The 21,689-nt window shown below is 37.0% G+C and overlaps 2 protein-coding genes across 3 annotated transcripts; one reads left to right on the forward strand and one right to left on the reverse strand.

Annotated features, from left to right (window-relative positions):
* Positions 1-1,292: 1,292 nt before the first annotated feature.
* Positions 1,293-12,169, reverse strand: LOC140536024 (OX-2 membrane glycoprotein-like). 2 transcript variants are annotated; one of them, XM_072657639.1, is made up of 5 exons: positions 12,058-12,169; positions 6,358-6,699; positions 4,981-5,280; positions 4,754-4,855; positions 1,293-3,539 (listed from the first exon to the last, which is right to left on the reverse strand). In XM_072657639.1, exons 1-5 carry the CDS (start codon positions 12,065-12,067, stop codon positions 3,505-3,507), a joined length of 789 nt encoding a protein of 262 aa, XP_072513740.1. In that variant the 5' UTR covers positions 12,068-12,169; the 3' UTR covers positions 1,293-3,504. The 2 variants fall into 2 exon arrangements, with proteins under 2 accessions (XP_072513740.1, XP_072513739.1); XM_072657638.1 differs by lacking the exon at positions 12,058-12,169 and adding an exon at positions 6,848-7,026.
* A 619-nt stretch (positions 12,170-12,788) lies between these two features.
* On the forward strand, positions 12,789-20,686 carry mpc2a (mitochondrial pyruvate carrier 2a). The gene is made up of 5 exons (XM_072657454.1): positions 12,789-13,017; positions 14,917-14,957; positions 18,244-18,328; positions 19,317-19,428; positions 19,978-20,686. The coding sequence occupies exons 1-5, from the start codon at positions 12,876-12,878 to the stop codon at positions 20,024-20,026; spliced, it is 429 nt and encodes a 142-aa protein (XP_072513555.1). The 5' UTR covers positions 12,789-12,875; the 3' UTR covers positions 20,027-20,686.
* The last annotated feature ends 1,003 nt before the right edge of the window (positions 20,687-21,689 follow it).

The following is a 21,689-nucleotide window of genomic DNA, read 5'->3' on the forward strand; positions in this document are numbered from 1 at the left end:
TTCGAATAAAATCATTAAAAAAAAAAAACAAACGTAATGTTAAATGTAATTATGATATATGAATCATCTAATTAACCAAAATAAACTTCTAATTACAGCTCTATAGTTACATGTAACACCATAACTTTTATTATTCAAGGAATTACATACATGAAAAACATTGCAGATTGGCTGAGCATAATTATATTAAATATATATATATATTTTAATTATACTAAAATAATTATGACATTATTGATAATTATATGACATATATTGATTATTGCAGCTGATATATTGCATAAAATGTTTTGTTATACCCTTAAAAAATAATGGATTCCTTGGAGTGATAGTGGAACCACTTTTGATTGCCTAAAGAAAGCTTTCAAATGACGGTTCTTTAAAGAACCATGATTTGAGTGGCCCAGTATAATTTGCCTAATTTTTAAAATGTCTTAATAGTTTTAGTCTTCTAATTTATTATTTCTAATGGATTTACAAGGTCTTCTAATGGAATATGCTTTCTCTGCATGACATATATGATAGAAAAGGCTACTGAATGTAAACAAAGGAGGTTTTTTACAGTTGACACTATCATGCAAAGATATTCCAAAATGGCAACCTAAGACAAGAAAAAAACATAGCTTTTAATTGAGGTCAGCTGCCAAATTCAACTATCAAAATGTGAAAAACAGTCAAAAAGATGTATGCCACAATAAAAACTGCTTTTATTGTCCGTTTTAACATGTGCCATTCAGACCTATGAGTGTAGTTTTTGTAATAATATTTTTGTAGCAAAACTACTGAACATGGAATTTCACATTTAATCTTGTTAAAACTGAAGAACTGAAGTTTGCTACATAAACTAATGTGATTTAGATCTTTTAACATAATTTTTTGTAGTGTCCCACATTTGGAACAGAATTGTCTCACATTTGAAGATGCAGTTTGCTGATCAATTTAATGTATTGACTTTATATTTGCAATACATTCCTGAATAAAAGTGAAAAAAGTCCCACATTATGCTAATTTACCCTAAAAAGAGTGACCCTAAAAAGTTCATACCTGTTACAGTAATGTTCATGTAACGTCCCATGGCTGAAGCTCCAGATGGTGCACATTTCCCATTACACTGATAAGTTCCAGTGTTGTTGGGAAGCAGGTGCTTAAATGTAATAAATACATCCTGGTGTCTGAATCCAGTTTTTTCAAGCATTTTAGTCTCATTGACATGAAGCAAGTATTTGTCAGGGTTGATGAGTGGCTGACAAAGGTCTTCTGACAAAAAACACCACATGGTTTGGAGGCCTCCACACAGATCTTCATTGTATTCCACTGTGCACTTCAGAGTCAAAGACTGTCCCTTCATTGCACTTACTGGATCTCTTGAATATTTCACATTCACTAAAGTAGAGCAAAATAAATTAATTAATCATAGTCAAACAACAAAACAAACATGAGCCTTAATTTGTGAGCATGTTTCAAATATACTATTGTCCAATGTATTCAAAGGAAATATGTGAATGAGCAGAACTTACCTATGTCTTGATCTGTAGATAAAGTTCTACAGAAAGTGAGCAAGAACAAGAACAAAGCAACAGCATAAGAGGTCTGCATAGCGTGCCTGCTTCAAGCAACAAGTGACTTGAAATAGCAGACTCAAATGATTCCGTCACGCAGGGGCCACTTCCTCTCATCAGACCACTCTGAAAAAGAAACTTACAGAGCACATGCATGTGGCTACAAAATAAACTTAAGTTAAATTAAATTACAAGACTGATGGAAAATCAAATTGGTAGCTGAGCTTATTTTTTATATGTTTATTATAATTAAAACTGGCCTAAAGCAGTTAACTTTGCTGTAATAGAGAGCTACTATTCATTTCATTAATCTAACCCAGCTGTGTAGACCATTCAGCTTGTGGTCTTAATGTGGTTCATATTAACTACAAAGCTAGATTTAATTCTGTCCCATTAATTGCATATTATTATTATGCTCATTTACAGCAATACCAGGGGAAAAAATTATTACTTTAAAAAGTATTTTCCTTGCTAAAATAAAAAAAAAAGTTTTTTTGTCAACAGAACAATGGTCGCATTAACCTGAAAGTTTCCCCAGTGCACATTGACTATTGTGAAATATCCATGAACACAGCAGTGGTGTAAAAGCGAACTACAGTCCGCAGCTGTACAGGGAGCCCAGTAGCAATTATATATTATACATTTATCACATAATTGTCACATAATGCTGCTTTAATAACCAATTCGTCATGCAGATTTGGGCATGAAGTAACGTATTCACTGAAAACTAGATCATACAATGTAAAGTTACATGCACTAAACATGTTTTGAAAAAAAAAAGGTCTCCACCATTAGCTTAGTACTAGCATAACACCGGAAATGTAACAGGAAGGATGTGTCCCAAATGTGTACTAGTTAGTAATACTAAATGTTTTTAAAAGATGACCCAAAGCACACAAGTAAATCAACTAAAAAATGGTTGAATGACAATAAAATGTGCGTTTTGGAATGGCCATGTCAGGAATGGGCATATACGGACTTCAACCCAATAAAGGTATTGTGTGGCATGATTTGAAGAGGAGTACGCACCCAAGAAATACTGATGGCCTGAAACAAATTTCAAGAATTTGCAAGTACATAGCATCTGTAACTTTCTGTGCATAGTAGTTTGTTAACAGTGTGTGTTTGTGTAAATAAACATATAATTATAATGCATATTTAAAGTTGTAAGATTCTGTAATTGAAACTTATCACCAATGTCCAAACTGTTATCTGGCTACTTAATAAACTGAGATGGATTTGCACATTTGAAACAAAAGGAGGATGTACAAACTCTTTTGGACAGTACAGGTTGCCTTACATAACATGTGGCATGTATTACATGCACTTAATTATGTTTCATCACCAAAAGACAACTCTTCAGCTGTTTTGCTAATCTTCATTTAGGATACCAACAATTAATGAGGACACAATATCAATCAGTAACAACAGAATTAGACAGCACACCAACACAGCCAGTAACTTCAAATAAAGAAAGGACACAATTAAGCATGCTTCACTTATACATTAAATACATCAGTGCATAAACATTCTAGAAAACATCAAACATTTACATTTAGGTGTATGTAAAATGTAGAACATTAATGCAAAAACATTTAGTAGAACAGCAGAAATGTGAAATGACTATTTAAAAAAAATCAAAAAACACATGTATTAAATTATAAATACGGAAAGAAAATAAGTTACTAATTGAAAACAGGCTACTCTTAATAAATAAAATATAACTGTACATTAAAAAAAAGAGACATTGAACAAGCATAAAGTATGTCATTGATGCAATGTACTGAATGCTATTAGACTACTGACGATACCCTGCTCAATCTTGCTAAAGGTGACTGAGCCAGTTAAAAAAAAATAGCTTATAAAACTGTATTAGAAAAAAAACTAACAAGTTAAAGTGCAATGGCAAATGAAGGATGCAGATCTTCAAAAAGGTCCAGGGGTGTTAGGCCATTGTATTAATATTCTCTTTTCCACATTCTGCAAACATAAAGAAAACATCTATTAGAATGTTGTCTACTACATTACAGAACAAGAAGGCAAAACACTGACATTACATTACACACTGACTATAACTATAACAAAGAGTTAGTGCAGAGTTCTTCAAATCCAGTCCAGGAGGGCCAGTGTCCAGTGTGGTTTGCCGATTTCTCTGCTAAGATAAACCCATTACTCCTGGCAAACAACAAACAATTTGATCCAGGTGTGTTTAGGTGGGGAAATTGGCAAACAGTGCTGGACACTTGCCCTCCAGGACTGGATTTGAAGAACCCAGGTTCCGTTTTCCTTGTTTCTTAAAACATTTTGAACAGTTTCCTTCCAACATGATCTTTCAAGAAAAAGACAACATATGAGCTAGACTGTCACTAGAGCCAAGTGTGTCAACTAACTTAATGTATTTATATACAAGATTCTGAACTACTGAATTAGAAAGGTTGTAATTTCCTAAGCATATTTGCTAAAAAATAATATTAAACATTTCTGCAGTTGATGATATCTAATAGTATTGAAATAGTTATTCCTTTCTGAAGCAATCATTTCTTACAGACACAAACTACTACTGATGAGAGAATATGAGGCTAGGCAGAAGCTGTTATGAAAGTAATGATTCTGGGCAACAAAGACATTTACATTTACATTTACGGCATTTAGTAGACGCTCTTATCCAGAGCGACATACAAGGTTATTCATATCACAGAGGTGGGCCAATGTAGTGTTAGGAGTCTGGCCCAAGGACTCTTATTGGTGTAGCGCAGCACAGTCACCCAGGCCGGGAATCGAACCCTAGTCTCCCACATGGTGTTGTAACTAAGTGACAGGTAGTGGCGTTATCTGTCGCACCACACCGCAACGCCAAGACAGCTGCTTTGAAATTGCTTCAGCATCTTAAACACAATCGCACAGCCTGATGCCATCACCGCTCTATCCAATCTTTACAAGTGTGACCTTGACATGCAGATGTTTAAGATATCCAATTACACTTTTCTTACAAGTCTGCTTTATTGTCAATTTAGTTTACTTTAAGTTAGACACATCAAGGCTTCGTTGAAAAAGAGGCTTCACAATAAATTGAAGATTTTATGATACCTTGACTACAGCTGTGCTCTGTCCTACTTTGTATTAGATGGGCTTATCGAGAGAAGGAATAAAAACACTTTTTTAAAGATTTTTTACCAAAAAGCCATGCTACTCACCCTTTCTCTTCCGAAGTAAAACAATGGCAATGCAAATGGCACTACTTATGGCGATGATCACAGCAAGACCAGAAGCAAGGTAACGCCTGGATGGCACACTCTCTGAGAAAAAAAAACAAACAAACCAAGTTCTTACTTTTGTGTCTACATAGACTGGATTTAAATAGTGAGCTTAGATGAAATATAGTCTTTCACAGTAAAAACTGTGAACCTGTAAAATCTTGTACCTGTAGTATTTGATATCTTGTCTGTTATATAAATGTGTTGACGCTTCTCCATATTCCCACTTTGAGCAACACATTCCACAGGTTTCCCATCGCACTGTGACAGTGTTGGTCCCAATGTTAGGTTGCTTGTAGTGGTCACTGTGCCCTCATTATTATTACTCATTGTGGTAGTTGAGTAACCACTTATGTTCTTGCCTGCGCACTTCCAATGGACCTCTGGAGCAGGTTTACCAGTAGCTATGCATGAGACCACTTTCTTCTCAGTAGAATCAGCCTTTGATGTTGTCATTTCTGATAAACCTGCATAGAAAAAGGTATAGTATTACAAACTGCAAACATTTGTTTCTGTCTTTTGCAAATGTTTCTGATAGAGATAAAGGAGTTCATCTTATCTACTGTAACAGGAATTTCTAGCAAAGTTCCTCTCATTCCTCTTTAGGAATGAAAAAATGCTACACATAACTGCTGGTGTTTCTCCCTAGAATGCATAAATTAGCCATCAGGGCCCACTCCAGTCATACATTAATGTGTCCTAGACTTTTTCCACTGGAGGACCCACAGTTATAATCTGACCATACAATCGACTGCAGGTGCAGTGAAAATCACTGTTGTGTCACTTGCGTTCCTTTCCTTTCTTTCATACAGTTTTGATTTATCAATCAACCTTTATTTAAACTCGAAAATATATTGAGGGTTATTTACAACATAGCAGAGCAACAGTTTATGCTTTTATGGGCAGATTTCTAGGACAAGGATTTAGCTTCATAGTTGACTACATTTTCCTTTCCATTTAAAGTGCTGTGTAGTCCAGGACTAGGCTTAATCCCTGTCAAGACACCCCTACATGCTCATGTAAAAAAAAGTCTGAATATACTACACTAAATCTGATATTTTATAAAATTACCAGTAATAACAGAAATAAATTGTGTTTTGTGTTAAACTGAAAGATTTTAATAGATATGTGGAAAAGCCCACATGCGTCACATCCGCTCCAACAAACAATATCGTAAATTACACCAACATGACCATTAACTTTAATAATACATTACAATGCCCTAATGCTACTACAGTTAGGCAAATTTATGCTATTTCGATTGCATATTTATGCTATTTCGATGTTCCATTTCATATATCAACAGTATACGTCCAAACATCAGTACAAACTTTTTTTTTTTTTTTTGACAGGACTTTTATTGTGGAAAAAAAAGAACGCCTACGGCGTAACCCCCCTGTTCAAACACGCTTAGACCAGAAATAATTCAGAACGCCAGCATCAAAAAAAGCACAAGCTAAGATCTTTTAATAATAGCCAAAACGCCCAACACATCCTGGTTTTCTTAGTGACCAGCTATGCTTACAAGTACAATAAGTGCTTACCGTGAACACTGAGACATGCTTTCTCCCGTTCTGTTCCGGACGGATACACGTTGAAAGTACATATGTAGCAGCCCTCGTCCGCGAATGTTACGTTCCTTATCGTGATAGTTGTAGCATTTAGCATCGCCAACGTCAGCTCCACTTTACCCGCGTACTGATCGGCCACTTGCTTTCTAAAGTTGTCGCTAAAGGTGGCCATTGTGTGGACGGATTCGTCTTGACCGAGGCGCTGCCAGGTGACTTGCTTTACTCCAGCAGCGTTGGGCAGCGAGCAGGAGACAGACGCAGATTCACCAAACCGCGCGTTTACATTGCTTTCAGTCACAATCCCAGCAGAGCAAGCTGTTGAACACAGAACCAGCACATAACAGGTTAACTCTTTAACTACCATAATATATGAAAAGGCTTCAATGAGCAGGAAAAAGTAGAAAAGGTTGCCAGTTCTATGAATTTGATACGGTTGATCCACATAAAATCACAGCCTACATACCCAGCGTAAGCAGGCTAAAGAAAAGTGTATAATCCAGCATCATGTTCATCTCTCGAGGAGCAGTTCCTTCTAAAGTGCATGGGGAGACCATGCTGGAGTCTATATAGCTACCCTAAAAGCAAAACTAAAAGATGAGTCAACGTGATTTCAGGCATCTGGAATTACGGTTCCCTGGTGATTACAAGGGAAATCCCAGTCACGCGTATGCCAGTTAATCAATCCCGTAAACACAAACACTGATACCACGAACCGATATACATACATGGTTGTCAAAAAGGGCAAAATAGTATAATTACAAAACCCCCCCATAATCATTATGCCCTACGTCATTATTAAACTAATACTTTTGTAACAGTTAGTCAGACCCTGAGAATGACAGAATCAAGCTTCTATATAAAATGCCCCAGCTGTTACAGTTGGAAATACAGGTTTTCTACACACACCAGTTTCTGCACACAGATTTAGAAAGTGCAGCACAAAAGATATACTGATACATAGATATAACTTTATTGATGGCAAGGGAAATTGCAGTGTTACCACAACAAGATCATCAGTGAATATTAGAGACATATATTAAGTATCAGACACAAATATATACATGGGACATAAAAGTGTGCTGGCTGCCATCCCTGCGTAGGCCATGTCATTGACCATATTAAATCATTATTGATTATCTTCATTATTATGACCACAGTAAAAAGAAGTAGTATCCAGTTTGTCTTACAAAATTACTGTCATTTCATTTAGATCTTAAAGTCCAGATCCTTTCCTAGCTTTCAGATAAGAACAGTTGTTTTTCTAACACTGAAATTGGAACTAAAATTAAAGTTTTTTTACTGTGTAAAATAAATGCATCTCATTTTGCATTTATTTATTTATTTTTGTTTGTGAAAATACTAGAACTGGGGATCCCCTGACAATTCCACTGTTAAATCACATGCACATTTATGATAGGTAGAGTAACAAAGCAAAAAGGCAGAAGCTAACCCACCGATGGGGGGGTTGGGGGGGTTTGGAAATGCGTGGGGCAACCCAGGAAAAAGCCTTAGGATCAAATTATAACTGTCCCTAAAAGTAACTTACTGTATCATGTTAGTCACTTATAAATGCCTCACTGTTCATCACATGATTGCTTGCACAGTTGGAAATAACCTGTGACAAGAGATAGTGAAATGGGTTTTTGAATTACTGAAGCTACAGATATTAATTATACAAATATTCAGTCTGAAGTCAAATATTATTAACTGTCAATTCATTTCTTTTTTCACAGTAACTTTTTTTGTTTTTGTAAAATTTGTTTAATCAAATTTTTTCTTTAATTAAGCCACCCGTTCTTAGCTCCCCTAGCACTAGCCATGTTTCAGACACTAGGAGAGTAAGAACTTGTGTCCTCCAATACATGTGAAGCCAGCCACCACCTCTTTTCAAACTGCTGCAAATGCGACATCACCGGGCAGCTGACACAATCAGAGGAAACACTGGGTCCTCAGCTCCACCCCACCAGCAAACCGACATTGCTTTTTAGAGTGATAAGAGGAAAAAGCATGGCCAACAGCCATGTGGCATGAACAGTAACATTTTTGTTGTTGACTTGGATCTATAAAATTTTGATTATGAGATAATCCATTTATATTGGAATTAAAGGACATACTCAGTTAAAAGCATTTTTTAAATTATATAATAGATCATACAAACGGAATAAATAACGAGTTTATCGTTTTTTTGTAAGTTACAAAAATAACTTACTATCAATATTTACATTTTGTAATGCAGTATGCAATATACTTAATATTGTCCACTTTTGAATAGGCTGCTAGTCTACTAGGGTTTTCAGTTCTAATCTTTGTATGTTTTATATGTTGAAGATTTCTTGGTTCAGCAAATCTGTAATTAAAATTGTACACAAATTGGTTGGAACAGAAAAATAATATGCCCTGTCCCATCAACATTAATATGGCAAATGTTGACAATTAAAGAATAGCAAAAATCCAAGTGCATGAACTAATGTGCATGAAGCATGAACTAATTTAATATTTTCATTCTTCACATTAAAAAAAAACAAAACACCAATGGTGGAGGCCAGTAGTTTTGCTTTCCTTGCATGATGCCTTGAAGAAGAAGCAGTGACTTAGCTTTAGTTATTATGTTATGATGATATCTGAGATAAGACATAATGTAAGCGTGACAGGTAGCCGTTGAATCAGGCACCAAGCATTCAGGGGAAAGGGATAACCGTGTTTCATTGCCTTATTTAGAGAGTTAAGATTTAATGCAAAAGCTGGTTGTTTCCAGCTGTATACCGTAATTCAATCCTGTGCTGCATCAGCAGGGGCTGCTATAGGATCAGAATACTGCTACACTGCAGAAATGTCCCTGTAGTCAGCATATGTGAAGAAATATGCCTACATTCAACAAACAAGTTTGCACTTTAGCTTTGACCTTTAACCTGAATACCCTTTTATTTTGTTTGGGAAATAATTCTGCAGAATCGAAACTGACATCATAGTTTCACATGAATGTAGGCATCTACCTACTGCTGGTAGCTTTTATGGGGAGATGCACCATCATACATATTGTGTGATGCTACTTTGAGCTGCTTTTTACAGAATCAGAAAACTTGTATTTATGACCCAGGTGAAGAATTTTGCAGCTGATATATCATATAGTCTGCTTTAGTGCAGATTTGACATGCTTTAATTTAGCAAAACTGAAACTAGCTGACTTCCTGGTATTCCCCACTCACACGTCATTATCACAAGTACTCAGTTTCAGGAAATTTTATTGGAAAGTCATTGTTTTGGTCTGAGAGCTCAGTTTCTACCCAGTACTTTCCAGGTACTCCAGTAATATTACCTAAAATGAACAAGTACATGAAGTTGTGTAATACCACATCCTATTACCATACTTCATTTTCGAGCATAACTGTTGCCCCCATTAGAGATTGGCCACACGACAGACAGGAACAGCAGTGGAAGTGCCCAGTTTTACACATTTGACTCTACAGGAAATGAACATACACGGTACTTCACACAATTACTTTTACTGTAAAAGACACAGGAAATGTGACGTACAGATCACTTTACTCACATTCAGAGAACTAAAACTGTGGTACATAAACCCTACCCAACTTTTTTTATACATTAGTAACATTGCTTAATTAAATGGAATGCTACTTTATCAAATGTCAGTTGGACACCTAAGATACACAGGCAGACAGAGAGATTGGCCTCACTGAAGTCAACAGGAACATAAAAGATACATACTACATTAAATATTCTATATATAACTATACAGATATCAAATTCTCTTTGGATCAAATCATCAGCACAACATTTTTATGATTTGTTTTTGTTTTTGAATTTTTTTAGTTATTATAGTGTTGTATTTTGTGGTTAAGTGGCAGGTATATGCTTTGCATGTGTAGGATTCAAAGCACCACCTTCCTTAAAACTGAAAAATCCAACATGGGGGCTGGCGGAACTTCGACATCTAACTTCGGCATCTGCCTGACATCCCTGGAACTACACAAACAGATAAACAGTGACTATCATTCTAGGAGATTAATCCTAGGTCTGTCATTATCCATCCATTTCTTCTAGCAAATCCTGATATTACTGTAGCACTTTCTGTACAGACTCAACTGTGCCTCTATATTCTACATGTTTTGCAGTGGTATCAGTGACAGGACTGGTCACCAGGACTGGTCACTAGGGCTATTCAAAATACTCAATAGCATGCAAAGATGCAAGTGTCTTTTGATGGGAGCTTCATATTCTTACTGTATGTTTATCTTTTGATCACCGTTTTGATTCAAGTTACACTTCGTAGGAGCAAACATGCTTCTTATATTTCCCACAGTTGACTTTACTGGCACAGCAATGCCAGGGGATTTCTTGCTTGACCAGATATTCTTGCCATAGAAAGTAAGTGAAAGCAATCACTGCCACAGCAATGCTAGTTGTTCAAAAGACATCCATTATATCAAAGTTCACCATCTCCATGACAGAGGTACAAGTACAAGTAGTACTTGTACAAGTTTAAAACTTTTAACTGTCATAGCAAAATCGCCTGGATGTTAAAGGTTACTACGTTGCTAGAGATTCTACATTCAGCAGTACAACCCATGACATTACAGTGCCAATAATATTTTATATTCCATATGACAGAATTAATTGCCAAAGTTTAACCATAACAATGTGAAATACAGTTTTACTGCTGCTGTTACTTTATACAGTAATACACTTTATTACTTTACTTAATATACATTATACACTGAAACAAAAACATGCAGCCTGAGTGTGTGGATGAAACCATTACGATTTGTAAACATTGCGCCACAAGAACCATCCAACAACATATCTGCAGAGACATCAATCTGATGTGAGTGCAGAAAAAAAAATGAGCGTGAGCAAGGCAATTGCTCCACTCAACCGCAAAATCACAGTCCATGTCAAAATAAAAGGCACTAATACAAATGAAGCAGTAGAACAAAAAAAACGTTCATACTGAAAGCTAAAGCTATTCTCAAAAATATTTAAGCCAAGTACACTGAGTATCAACAGGTAAATATGAGACCAATAATTGACATAGTGGGATATATGACAATAGCAACAGATCAATAATATGTTTTGCAATACTGTATTGATTCTCAAATATACAGTTTTGTGTAGATTGTACTCCGTCCTCAGATCCCACTCTTATCAGGGCATAAAAATACAATTTTTGTTTGTGTTTTTATACTATGGCATGTTTTTCACTTTGCTTACAATATCGCAATATATTGAATTATAACACCTGTATTGTAATTGCATCATATTGCCAGGTTCTTGCAAATACACAGCTCTTCTTGACATACATTTGTTATTGAAAAGCAATATTTGTCTCCTATTTTTGCTAAGCTGAACAAATATCCAATCTGTGACTTAAAAACTGTAATACAATTCCCAGTCCTCCCCTGTAAACCAAACATAAAAAGAAGCTATCATTATTAAAGTAGTAGCACTGTGTTTAGGGAACCTATAAAGTATATACTTAGATATGAGTAACAATATATTTTTGCTTTCCCTAACTAATAGCAATTGGCTTCCATACCTCACACAACAGATATTCAGATATTACGGTGTCCTAGTTTAACTAAGGCAGACATGACATTTTCGGACTTAAGAGTTTATTTTCACCACTTCTAACACGCAGATAAAATATGCACTTACATCGGTCCATGAAGCGCCTGGCCAACTCCTGTAAAGTTACGAAGTACGCTGATACAGACACTCCTGTCGAGCGACTCCCCAAAGCACCGGTTTAACCACTTTATGAATAGTTCACTTCCTTCTGTCTCCTAACTCAGAAACGGAAGAGCAAAACGGCTGCATGTTTTAGGCGCAACAGCGCCATCTGCTGGTGGGCTATAGTACACTATACTAGAAACTATCCACTGAATTCTTAATAAAATAATATTAATTCTTAAAATAATAGTTTTAAAAATGAAAATGTTCCCTGAACGTCCAGATGCAACGTGTTACAAGCTGCTAACGGTCCAAAACATTTTGTTTTACGTTATCGTATGTGTTTAAAAGTGAAAGCTTTGTTTCATATGTCATTTTGATTGTAAATAAAAAGCGCGGTTTAACTTCGGAAAAAAATATTTAAAGTTCAACCCCGAATCGCAAAACTGTTGTAAAACAAACTCCAGGCATCAGGCAATGTATTTTTTGTGTTTATTTATTTTACATCATGGTTTTATGTAAATTAGCTGTCAGAAGCAATTTCAGTATTAAGTTAATTTGTGTAACTTGAAGTTGATTTTTTTTATCATGCAGAAATAATAAATTGAGGGACTTCGCCTTTATTAAGCTGTTGCTCTTGGAAATTGTGGCGATTTTATGGGCGTGCGCGCACTCTTCGGACGTTGTGATAGGTTGTGTCGGAGGGTGGGGAGACGGTGTGAAGATATGACCCGGCACTGCTGGCAGACTGTCTCCACTGAAAGTTGGTAAAAGTGTTGCACGTTTAGACTGACAGAACCGCCATGAGTTGCACTAAACTCTGCCTCCGACTGCACCAGCGCCGGTATTATTCCAGCAGTTTGAGGGCTACATATCACAGGACGCTGGATAGGATCGAGCTAATGTTGCCGCCCAAGCTAAGACCTCTGTACAATCACCCTGCAGGTAAGTTAACCACATCTTCAACAGCTATGAGGTATGTGCGCACCTGGCTGCGTTTAAAACGCAGGAAAGTCGACGTTGCTTATTCAGTTAACTAGCTTTCTGACTAGGCTGAGGTGTGTAGTTTAGCTAGCTTGTTTTGCATCAGTATGAAAAGCAAATTGAGATAAACTAAGGCAAGCCGCAAACATCCTGTTTTCTTAAGAACTGTAGCTAGGTTATATCTTTAGCTAGCTAACTCTTCAGAGCCGTCGGAAGTAGATCGTCTAGGAAAGTTTGTGAGTGAGATTTACACCGGCTGTTACACCTCTTGGCATGTTGTTTATGGCACGCGCTTTCATCAGCTTATATTACCATATGTTAGCTTATTGTTTCAGCTGAGGTGGATATCAAAAGGCGTCGTGTCGCTAACGTCAAAATGACCTCATTCATCATGTGAGATGTAGCAGGTTCCAAATACACGGTCACGCCCACTTCTTTGTTGGCACCAAATATACTGATTAATATTCATTAAAAATAATGTTGATACATATACATGCAGTGGCATGCAAAAATAGGCACCTCTGGTCAAAATTCCTATTTTCCTATTTTAAAAAGGAGAAATACAATTTAATGCTAAAAGGACTAATTCTCATGTTTAACCTTGTCCAATAATAATTATAACTGGATTAGTTTTTAAGGACATTTGACGTTTTTATTTGTTTGGTTCTATTACCTTCATATCTCAGTACTGTTAAAATAAAGACCAAATGTCCACATGTGTAAATCTATGTAAAGACGTGTGGCCGTGTTGCCTTATGGCTCTCGTGGCTCAGCGTTTACAAACTGTAACTGTTTTATCCACACACTCGGTTCACATGACGGACAGCTGCTTAGTCTGTATGGTTTCACTGCAGTGCTGCCTCAAGATTTGGGGAATCATTACTGTTATGGTTAAACTTGCCAGTTAACCCAAGGTTCGTGTGTGTCCCATCTTCAATGATGCAAAAATAATTCTGTTCCTCTAGTAGGCAACCGTTAACTGCTTTACTTACTTCACTACGATTGTGTAATAATAAAAATGGCATTTCAATTCTTGAAATTGAAAACTTCTATTTTAACATTATTTAATCATAACATTTTACACACACAAACTGCTCTTTACCTCCTTGTCTTCTCCCCAAATCATTCCTGCAACCTGGAATTGCTTCTGTTCTGCGTCTGTTGCTTTTTTTTCCCACCAGCTTTAACACCCCACCCCACCCCTTTGCATTTCGTGTCCTTAAGACCTGTCTGTAACTGTAAAAGTGTCTGTGGTAATTTCCCTTGCTGTGTGAAGTGCACAAACTGATTGATTTGATATGAAACAGGACTTGATGTGAATCTGTACCAACATAATTTGGTCGAGGTTTATGTAAGTAATATTTGTTTTAATTTGTAGCCTTTTCAAACTTTGGGTGTCTCAAAAACATCTCTGAGATCTTTTGAAAATTGTTTGAAATAAAGTGTGATTCACCCTAGCCAATCATTCTTGAGTAAAGGAGATTTGTCAGTAAGCATCTGTGAAACTCACACTTCCAATGTTATTAGTTTTGTTAGATTGCATTAGTGTATATTTGTGACTTTGATAATGATCAGACCCTGTTTTGTCAGTAATTGGTGCAGACATCTAGGCAATTCCAAAGGGTTCACTTTTTCTTATATGTATGTTAGGGTTGTCTTTAACACATAGTCAGTATGTGTCAGTAACACATAGTACTTCAAAGGAACCTTCAAATATGACGTAGAGTAAATTACTAAAGGGCCACGTGCATGAAAAAGGTTCTTATTATAGACGATTTTGAGAAGAGAATTGTTAAAATGTTTAAATACTTTGGTGGCCACCTACATGTTCTAATGAAAAGGTCTGCTGTGTTCTTTTAGGGCCAAAGACGGTTTTCTTTTGGGCTCCTGTTTTTAAATGGGTAAGCGTCTTACTTGTTGTTTAATGGAAAACTGACAGGTTGGTGTATGTCCCTTTCTTTTTCCTCCCTTTTCTCACATGCATGCAAACTTTAGACTGGATAATAATGTTAAAGTGTAACTGCACACGTTTAAGCGAACCTCTACTCCTTACATGCTGGGCTATGAAAGGACAAGGTATGATGCCAGTAGAAAGTAGTCATAGTGAAGGGTGATACTTACCCAGTGATTACTTTTTGTGGCAAAATTTGATTTGTGTAATGCATAGATATTTTGTAGCGTTTCATAAGTCTTCTGTGAGGTGATTACTAATGTGTACTAACTACTTTTTTAGACAGCATATGGACAAATTAGATATTTCTCTTTGTTTTAATCTCTATATTCCTGACTCCATAAGCCTGTTCCTGGCTGGATGGATTTTGTTCATTCATATGTGGCCATTTGGCTAACCCTCGTCTTGGTCTACTGCCCTGCAGAGTTTAGATTCAACCCTAATCCAATGAATGAATGCCCTGTAGGAGCATTTGAATATTGGAAAATAAGGAATGGATTGGAAAATACTGCTCTAGATGGACATGCAGGGATCCAAGTTACCTCACTATTACTCTGATTCATTTTAATCAGATTCCTGGTAGAAGCTGACAGAGTATGGGCTTACGTTAATAAATTACTTAAATAATGATCGAGCAGATATGTCTCTGTGCCCTTCTGATGTACAACATTTCTGAATAACCTACAGGTCACAAAGGTGTCCTTCAACCAATGATGCCACTTTTCCCAAGCGAGTTCCTCTAGGGCTGTCCCATTGCTAACATCGTAGTGTCTCTTGCAGATATTAGGTCTGCAGTATATGAAGCTTAGCTGAATCTTCTTCATCTTTGTGCAAAATATATGTATATTGTATGTTGATTGAGGTCAAATGCTGCCTGCTTAGTTCTTATCTGAATACTTTCTTCACTGATGTTGGATAGACCCTGGAGTTATAGCATTTAGAAAATTCTAGAGTTTTTGCAATTTCACCTCCATGATGTTTAAAATCTGCTGGAAATGTGGTAGAAGTGCACGCTGCTCTCACACACTTGGACAGGAAGAACACCTATGTGAGAATGCTGTTCATACATTACAGCTCAGCATTCAACACAATCATCCCAGCTAAACTCATCCCCAAGCTCACAGACTTTGGTTTGAACTCTCATCTGTGCAACTGGGTCCTGGACTTCATAACATGTAGACCCCAGGTGGTGAGAGCAGGAAACAGCTTCTCTTTCATGCTGACTCTGAGCACAGGGGCTCCTCAAGGCTGTGTCCTCAGCCCCCTCTTGTATTTCCTGTTTGCACATGACTGTGTAGCCAGACACACATCCAACATCATCTTCATGTTTGTTGATGACACCACCATCCTAGGCCTCATCACAGATGGAGTCGAGACTGCCTACAGAGACGAGGTCAGAGTGGTGCCACCACAATAACCTCAGTCTCAACATCAGCAAAACTAAGAAGATGATCATGGACTACAGGAAGCTACAGAGGGGTGGTCACTCTCCCTTATACATCAATGGAGCTGAAGTGGAGAGGGTCAGCAGTGTTGGGTTCCTCGGGGTACACCTCACCGATGACCTCTCCTGGTCACTCCACACCAACAAAGCAGTGAGGTCTGCCCGTTGGCGCCTCTTCTGCCTGAGAAGGCTCAGGAAGTTTGGTCTGCCTCCCGACATCCTCACCAACTTCTACAGATGCACCATAGAGAGCATCCTCATGGCCTGCATCACTGTCTGGTACGGCAGCTGTACTGCCTACGACCGCAAGGCCCTGCAGAGAGTGGTGAGGACAGCGGAGTCCATCATAGGCAGCAAACTTCCAGACCTGCAGGACCTCCACCGGTCCCGCTGCCTGAGAAAAAACCAGAAGATCCAGTTGGACTGTAGCCACCCAGCACACGGCCTGTTCACCTTACTGCCATCAGGCAGGAGGTACCGCAGCATCCAGGCCAGAACAAACCGGCTAATGAACAGTTTTTACCCACAAGCCATCAGGTTCCTGAACAAGCTGTGAACCTTTTACCAACACCACTGCACTCAGATACTTTATTATTAATACTTTGTATATCACTGCTATGGACAACATCACTAAGTCACTTTATACAACAGGAATAGACATAAACATACATGTTTATATTTAGCTCCACTTTCTCTCAGACTATACCTGTCTCATAAATGTACACATCGGAAAATTTCTACAGATCCCTCCTTTCTATATCTTTGTATATTCTGTATTTTGTATTTATTTATTTAATATAATTTTTATATAACTTAACTATATGCATACTTAACATATTATTGTCCTTCTGTAGAGTATCAACCTGAGCCTCACCACAAGCATTTTGATGCATAAATTGTCCTGACATGTTGCGCAAATGACAAATAAACTTGAAACTTGAGAAGTGTGATGGGGAGCGTAAGAGGCAGCTGACATGGTCTTGCATCAGATGAAAAAGCTGCTAATGCCACCTTAATAAAGTAATGTACAAGGGTTTAGTGCAAAATGAGAATAAATTACTGTTGTGTGGAGTCTAAAAGAACTTCACATGCTTACAACAAAAACCTGGCCTTTCAAAAATGCAGGCCAAGGTCCACAGTAATTAGTGGTCAATAACAAGTAATTAGTATCTGGTCAGAGACCCTGTCAGTCACCTCTTCATGCTCATGTCTGTGACAACAGCACTTCAACTCCCAGAGTGTTCAGCCAGATGAAGGCTACAATTTTACCATGCCATAAACCCTGGTATCATACCTCCCAGGGTCTAGTCGAAACCCCCTACTATTCAGAGTGCTTTCTGTCATACTGCTGACACTGGCCAGTTTTAGGGTTCTGCGAAACCACAGGGGTTACAAAATAAGGAGAAGTTGTTCAGAGGGTAATGATGTATGAGAGCTACTGATTGTTTGGTTTAAGTTGTTGTAGGTTTTGATACTTAATATTTTTGCTGGACAACTTGCTATACCATTAGGGCTTGCTGCTGTTATTGTAGTGTGGATAGTCCAAGTGGATAATGGGACCTGTGTTTAAATCTGAAAGGGCATCTGTTAGGTTACGTAGCAATAAAATGAGCAGTTACTTCTCTCTTCAAAGCTTATTAAGCACACTTATGGCACAGCATAGGTGTTTACCAGGAGGAAAATTTAAGTTCTCATAGTAGATGCTGGGTGATTCCATACTTGTTTTTTTGCATTGTCCGTTACTTTCACCCTCTCCTTTTTCCTAATCCTTACCTTTCTCATCCTTCTGAAGGGCTTAGTTGTTGCTGGTTTTTCTGATATGACACGCCCCCCAGAGAAGCTGAGCCTCTCCCAGTCATGCGTCATTACAGCCACAGGTATTATACTAAGATATATTCTGGGCATTGGGGGAGACTGAGGGTGCTTGAGACTGCATAATATGTATGTGTGTATACATGTGCACTTGAACAGAAGACCAGGTTACTTAAACCCTTATGTAATCCTATTGTCATAGTTTCAATAATTATAGCTTGACCAAGGTTACTGCTGTTCAGTTAAAGACATATACATGAGGCTCATGTGGCCAGAAAAAGAACTTGAAATGAGTCCAAGAAATAAAATCTCCTGAGTAATGAGCAAGACAAGACTGCCAATGGCCTTTTTCACCCTTCTCTCTATCATACGGTATGTTATGTGAACCATGCTAAAAAACAACAACTTATTTTTCTGTCATTGTTCCCATTAATTTGATATGGATTTGCTTATATACCTGAAAACATTTACCTGATAGCAGTCATGCAAACCAAAATGCAATGCTGATCTATTTTGGCATCTGCATTGAACAGTTGCTTTGTATGTCATTTTGGTATTTCTGTTCATGCACTTGACAACTTGCACTCATAAATAGCTCAACCACATAGTACCATGGATCTTCAATGTCCATTTATGTACGAGGACCTGGAGTGGTTAAATTGTCAAGTTTCATCAAACTGATTTCTTCTGTTCTTGGCCACAGCTTGTAATGATGAGGGCTATAACGATATAGTCACTCCAGTGGTGGGCTGTGGAAACTTGCATGCCGCCATGTAGGGTAACTTTGAGGTTGGCCCAGGTAGCCTCATAGTGAAGTAATGCTCAAAACCAAAATATTGACAAATTGGAGCAGTGGTGCCCTTCTTCTGAACAAGTGTGTTCATTTTATTTCCCCACTGGAAATCAGATGTATTTCCTACTTTTCTCTTATGACAAAGTGCAAAATATTGTTTACTCTGCTTTTTTTTTTTTTTTTTTTATTTTTTTTTTTTTTTTTTTTTAGAAATGGTATGTAAAACAACTGTTGTCCTTATTGATGTGATTTTCTTTCAGGCTTCATTTGGTCAAGGTACTGCTTGGTGATCATTCCCAAGAACTGGGCACTCTTTGCAGTGAACTTCTTCTTGGGCATGTGTGGAACCATTCAGCTCTTCCGAATCTGGAGGTGACCATGCATATATTGCTTTACTTTTACTTTACTTTTAACTTTAGAGACACCTTCCCCTGACACTGTGTGTAACTGAACAGGCAACTTCATTAAATCCTCATTTAAGCAGAACCTGTCTCATTTCACCTTTCTATATTTCAATCACCAGATTTTGCTTTCTCAGACACAAGTTTTTGTCTTCAACACTTGTGTCTGTAGCTCAGCTATCAGATAGCTCTGTTGAATAAGTGCTGAGCTACAGACACAAGTGTTGACAAAAACTTGTGTCTGAGAAAGCAAAACCTGGTGTCTGAAATATAGAAAGATAAAATGAGACAGTTTCTGCTTAAATGTTAGCTAATCTAAGGCTAGCTTAGCAATTGGGATAGTCTCAATACCACTAAAAAATAAATTATTCAGCTTTCTGTTTCTCCAACACCAGTCACTCAATATGAGTCATTATAGCAATTCACTTTTCTTTTTTTTCTTTTTTTTTTTTTCTTTTTTCTTCACAGAATTATTTACCGAATTGATTAAGATGTTAATGACCCTTTCTATCTGTCACAGGTATAATCAACAGTTAAAGTTGAAAGAAGATGAAGTGCAACAGTCCTAAAAGAAATGTTACTGACTGGGTTAACTGGTAACAATAAGAATACATTCACTAAAATATGGAGTAGGAGAGACAATTTGGTTGCTTACTAGCTACTTACAAAAATGAGTTGCATTCATTTCTTATTTTCTTATACTTGGTTACGCGTCCCTTTGCTTTAATGAATGTGTTGTGAGGTAAGGGTTACACTCACTGAGAGAGTTCATGTTCATTTTCAGCTAGAGTTTATGTTCAACATTTCACAAGTTATCATTCTGCAATGTGTGATTGCCAGTGTGGTGTTCTGCTGGGCTAAATCGGCAGGTGTAGTAACCAAATGTTAGAGAAGAAATTATGCATTTAAATAATTTTTGGCTCTGGGAGCTTATGTTGCCATACTGTTTTACTTTTTTGTTACATGCTGAATGCCAAATTGAGATACTAAAGTGTTTGACCTAAAGTATGACATCCAAAAATTCATTAATTGAATGTTGTATTTTTAAACAGTTTTTAATTATCAGGTATACATTAAATGCATTGCAATATATTTCATAATGTACTGCACTGTAATGTATATTGTTGTATATCATATCAAGAATTAGTCATTATATATTTAAATGTATTTTCAGAAATTGTAGTTATATGCACATGCTAAACAAAACAAAAATAAAGTTTTTAATTTGACATCTGTCTGTTCCATATATATTTCAAGTTGAACCACACAAAGTCTTAATTTATTCATAGCAAATAATTTCATTGTTTTTGTTTTGCACAAATGATTTCCATCCAACCTATTTTGCAGTAAGGTAATTAATTGATCACTGGCAATGCAGACTTTTTTACATAAACATTTACACATGTTTACAGTTGCAAAAAAAGTAAGTTTGCACTGTATTGATTTTACTCTAGTTACTAAAATAAGCAGTATGGTTTGTATTGAAGGCACAATTCCAGACAAATAAGTCTCTTAAATAAACTGTGAGAAAACCTATATAGTGCAGGCTAGAAAAATTGTGAACTCTAACTCAATAACCTGAAGACTCTCCCCATTTCCCTTTGTAGCAATCGTCTTACCTTTTGCACTTTTCACATTTTATTAATAATCAATGCAGGTATTTCCAAAGGGTGTTTACGTACTGTGTCTTGCACCTGCATATGAAATGGTACTACAGATTTCAAGACGCATTGTGTTGGTATCTATAGACTCACGCATGCAGCAGTTACACACATGGACAAAATTGTTGGTACCCCTGGGTTAATGAAATAAAACCCCACAATGGTCACAGAAATAACTTGAATCTGACAAAAGTAATAATAAATAAGAATTCTATGAAAATGAACAAATGAAAATCCGACATTGATTTTGAACCATGCTTCAAAAGAATTATTTTAAAAAGTAAAATCATTAAACAGGCCTGGACAAAAAAGATGATACCCCTGAAAATAATGTGACCAAAGGCACATGTTAAATCAAGGTGTGTCCACTAATTAGCATCACAGGTGTCTACAATCTTGTAATCGGTCAGTGAGCCTATATATAGGGCTACAGGTAGTCACTGTGCTGTTTGGTGAAATGGTGTGTACCACACTCAACATGGACCAGAGAAAGTGAAGGAAAGCGTTGTCTCAGGAGATTAGAAATAAAATTATAGACCAACATGTTAAATGTAAAGGTTATAAGACCATC

Source organism: Salminus brasiliensis, chromosome 15, assembly GCF_030463535.1.
Source record: "Salminus brasiliensis chromosome 15, fSalBra1.hap2, whole genome shotgun sequence".
NCBI classification, from domain to species: domain Eukaryota; kingdom Metazoa; phylum Chordata; class Actinopteri; order Characiformes; family Bryconidae; genus Salminus; species Salminus brasiliensis.

Bases quoted from the DNA above. Each gene is read 5' to 3' on its own strand.
- LOC140536024 (XM_072657638.1), bottom strand. From the start codon at position 6,938: ATGGTCTCCCCATGCACTTTAGAAGGAACTGCTCCTCGAGAGATGAAC. The intron at 6,700-6,847 runs GTATGTAGGCTG...TGTGTTCAACAG, and splicing joins CTTTAGCCTGCTTACGCTGG to CTTGCTCTGCTGGGATTGTG. The intron at 4,856-4,980 runs GTACAAGATTTT...TTTTTTTCTCAG, and splicing joins CAAGATATCAAATACTACAG to AGAGTGTGCCATCCAGGCGT.
- mpc2a (XM_072657454.1), top strand. From the start codon at position 12,876: ATGAGTTGCACTAAACTCTGCCTCCGACTGCACCAGCGCCGGTATTAT. The intron at 13,018-14,916 runs GTAAGTTAACCA...GTGTTCTTTTAG, and splicing joins TCTGTACAATCACCCTGCAG to GGCCAAAGACGGTTTTCTTT. The intron at 18,329-19,316 runs GTATTATACTAA...ATTTTCTTTCAG, and splicing joins ATGCGTCATTACAGCCACAG to GCTTCATTTGGTCAAGGTAC.